This window comes from Cariama cristata, unplaced genomic scaffold (assembly GCF_000690535.1).
Source record: "Cariama cristata isolate BGI_N322 unplaced genomic scaffold, ASM69053v1 scaffold22258, whole genome shotgun sequence".
Classification (NCBI taxonomy): Eukaryota; Metazoa; Chordata; class Aves; order Cariamiformes; family Cariamidae; genus Cariama; species Cariama cristata.
Genome location: NW_009629691.1, coordinates 1 through 2968, shown reverse-complemented (window position 1 = coordinate 2968; position 2968 = coordinate 1). Strand labels below are relative to the sequence as shown.

At 44.5% G+C, this 2968-nt stretch overlaps 1 protein-coding gene across 1 annotated transcript in view; it reads right to left on the bottom strand.

Annotated features, from left to right (window-relative positions):
• Nucleotides 1–2205, bottom strand: part of VBP1 (von Hippel-Lindau binding protein 1) — a gene marked incomplete at its 5' end in the record, with an annotated part of 8424 nt that extends 6219 nt beyond the window's left edge. The window contains one exon of the mRNA XM_009705276.1: nucleotides 2179–2205. Coding sequence (XP_009703578.1) covers nucleotides 2179–2205 — 27 coding nt within the window. The remainder of the gene's footprint in view (nucleotides 1–2178) is intronic.
• Nucleotides 2206–2968: the final 763 nt, after the last annotated feature.

Genomic DNA, 2968 nt, shown 5'->3' with positions numbered 1-2968 from the left:
TGAAGCCTGTAGAGAAGCTTTAAGCTAAAAAAAATAAGGATTAGGTTCAGGCAAGTGTTGTAGAAGTGAGGCCTGAGGATGTTCTGAAATGAAATTCCCTCTTGTGGAAGCTACTCTGCTCACGTAAATCACTCAAGACAGAAAGAAAAAGCAGGTGGGCAACAGTTCACCCCCACGCTGCCCAGCGCCTCACCCCTGCCTCAGCTAACATCTGTCTGTACAGACAGACGAGAGAACCCAAGTCCTCCTGAAACAAAGATGCTGAGAAGTGATTCCAGGCCCCCTGTATACCGGTGATCTCCTCCTACTACATAACGCCCCAGTCCAAAGTGGGCTCAGATTTACCACCCAGGTTTTCCAACTGCAACTTCCAAGCCTCGCTGGTTGGGCTTTTGGCCCATCTTATCCAACTGCGAGGCGGAGACACAATCACTTCTTTGAGCTTGAACAGAACAGCTTTGTAGCAGAGCTGGGTGTCAATCCTGTTGGCATACCTGCTTCATGGTCTGTCATGCAGCATCTCAAATGCAGAATTACCTTACAGGTTCTGCAAAGACGTGCCAAAACTCATCTCTACCTTTTTAGGAAAAAAATTCACTGGCTAAACACCATTGTTGTATTCCATAAAGGTAACACAGTCTTTGCAAACTTCAAGCCAAGCCACATAAACACTCCATAAAAGCCCTGAAATACAGCAGGATAGCGCACTCCCATGCGGCTTTATGTTTATCTTTTGAGTGATGATCCAACTGAAGAGCTGCAGGCACTTGCTCTGCTTCATTGAGGTGAGCTATTATCACCTGTGGGCATGTGCAGAGAATATGACAAAAGAGACACGTTTTCAGATTTGCATCCCCTGTCCTCCCACTCACAGGCATGCTAAGGAAGGCAGAATAAAGAAGGCAGTTTATTTGGAAACGTGACAACAGTTCAAAAGAAAACAGAGTTGAAAATTCTATTTGGAGTGGTTTTTAAACTCCAGTAAAACCGTGAGTTAGTGCTTAATGTCACTTGAAATCCGGAGAGGCACAAGAACCCACAGATCAATGCCTAAGAAAAGGTATCCGCCATAAACTGTTTGAAGAGCCTCTACTGAATCAAGACACTTGAAGAAAACATCTTTGAAGACAAGATTCACAGCAATGCTGCTCATGTAGCATGGGGGGAACAACAAGCAAGCGATCAGCAAGTCTTTATCACCATGATAATATATAATGTTTTTGAAACAGAAGCCTATTTTCTGAAGAAAAAACCTGTAATAAAAACCACCCTCAAGACACTAGTATTTCCACTTTGTGGAGCAGAATACCATTAAGAACTTCTTAGCGTATGCTGATTTTGAATAAAAGAAAGTCTATCTTAACATCTACATTAGTACACTAAGATCATCATCGAGGATCTCTTCTGCAGAGTCATCTGTATTTGATTACAGCACCCCTCAAAACTGAGAACTAGGAAACTTCAATGGGTTTTAGATCCAGACGTAAGGTTACAAAGAACTGAACAGAATCACCAAACTAACCCACAACCCCCAGAACTCTCCTAGGTCGCATGGTACAGCACACGAGATACTTCAGACCCAAGTATCAAAAGGGAACAAGGTGGAACCGAACATGAACTGCATCGACAGCTACCAGTATGAAAATGAGGGATGTGACAGATACCCTCAAAGTGTTTGTTGAGGTTGGTTATCTCCTGTTCCCTGCCAGGGTGGCCACCACCTCCACTGTAGAGTCAGCACAGACCACAGGTTCTCCTCTGTCACGATGATCGAGGTCTCGTAGGGCAGTTGAAGCCATGGCCCTTTCCTTTCGCTTGTGTCTACATTACTGTCCCATAAGGGGGTGGAAAGAAGTTAGCCGCAGGGAGCAATGGTTTTACATCCCAGTAACATTTACCAGACCCCAATAATTGTTAAAGAACCTTAAAGAAAGCGTAGGACCTGGATGCACTGACAGCAAGCGTACTGTACGCGTCTGTTCAGGACCTATGCCCTAGCAAGACACATAGGTAATGCAAGCGCTCCACCTAGAAATACCAAAATGCAAGTCAAATAAATTTATTTCTATAAGAGTAGTCATATCTGATCAGTCCAAACAGCATTGGTAAAGGTACCAAGGCAGATCTGAGAAATACAGACTTTCAAAGTCCAAGAAAATCTCAGTAATAAAGCAGCACAATAAACAAAGCATCCGACATTTCAAGATAACACCAAGGCAGTCAGGTATAGCCAGTCTAATCGATACTAACTGATCAAACAAAATAAAGTAGCAATCAAGACAGCACACCAAGAGCTACCTTATAGCAGAAAGTGACCAACAGATAATTCTGACATTATGTCACTATATAAGTCGATGAATGCTTGTTTTCAACCAGTCAACAGAATTATTAAATGCTTGGTAAATCACTTGTTAAGGTCAGATAAACAAGTTCAGCCTGTTTTCTGAAAGACACACATTTGTCGGTCTTCTAAAAGTCAGGAAACCTAGCTGGACACCGTAGTCACTTCTATACAGCGATTCTGCTCAACAATCAAGAACTAGATTATGAGAGGAAGATGCAGGGAAAGGTGCTAGGAGTGCGGTACGGCATTATCTGAGATGAAACAGAAGTGGCAACGTTGTGCCCTGTGCAGGAGGCACCATAGCTTAGTATGTATGACAGGAGGGTTCATTCATAACATGCTCTTCATTGGTGAGTTAGCCAGCGAAATAACACGATAATGCTTAAAACAGGGATTTGAGTTTCCTGTAAAATGTATTAATATTTAATAACGCCAAGACGGAATCCAAAGAAAGCAACTCATCCCGTGAAAATCCTCAGGGCTAAGGCACCCTCCGCCCCCCCAGGGAACAGCACCCTGCCTGGTTTGGGGGGGAAGAGACGCGCCGCGGTGCGGGGCTGTCTCAGGCCGAGGCCGCAGGACGGCCGCGGGCAGGGCAGGGCAGGGCAGGCCCCAGGGACAAAC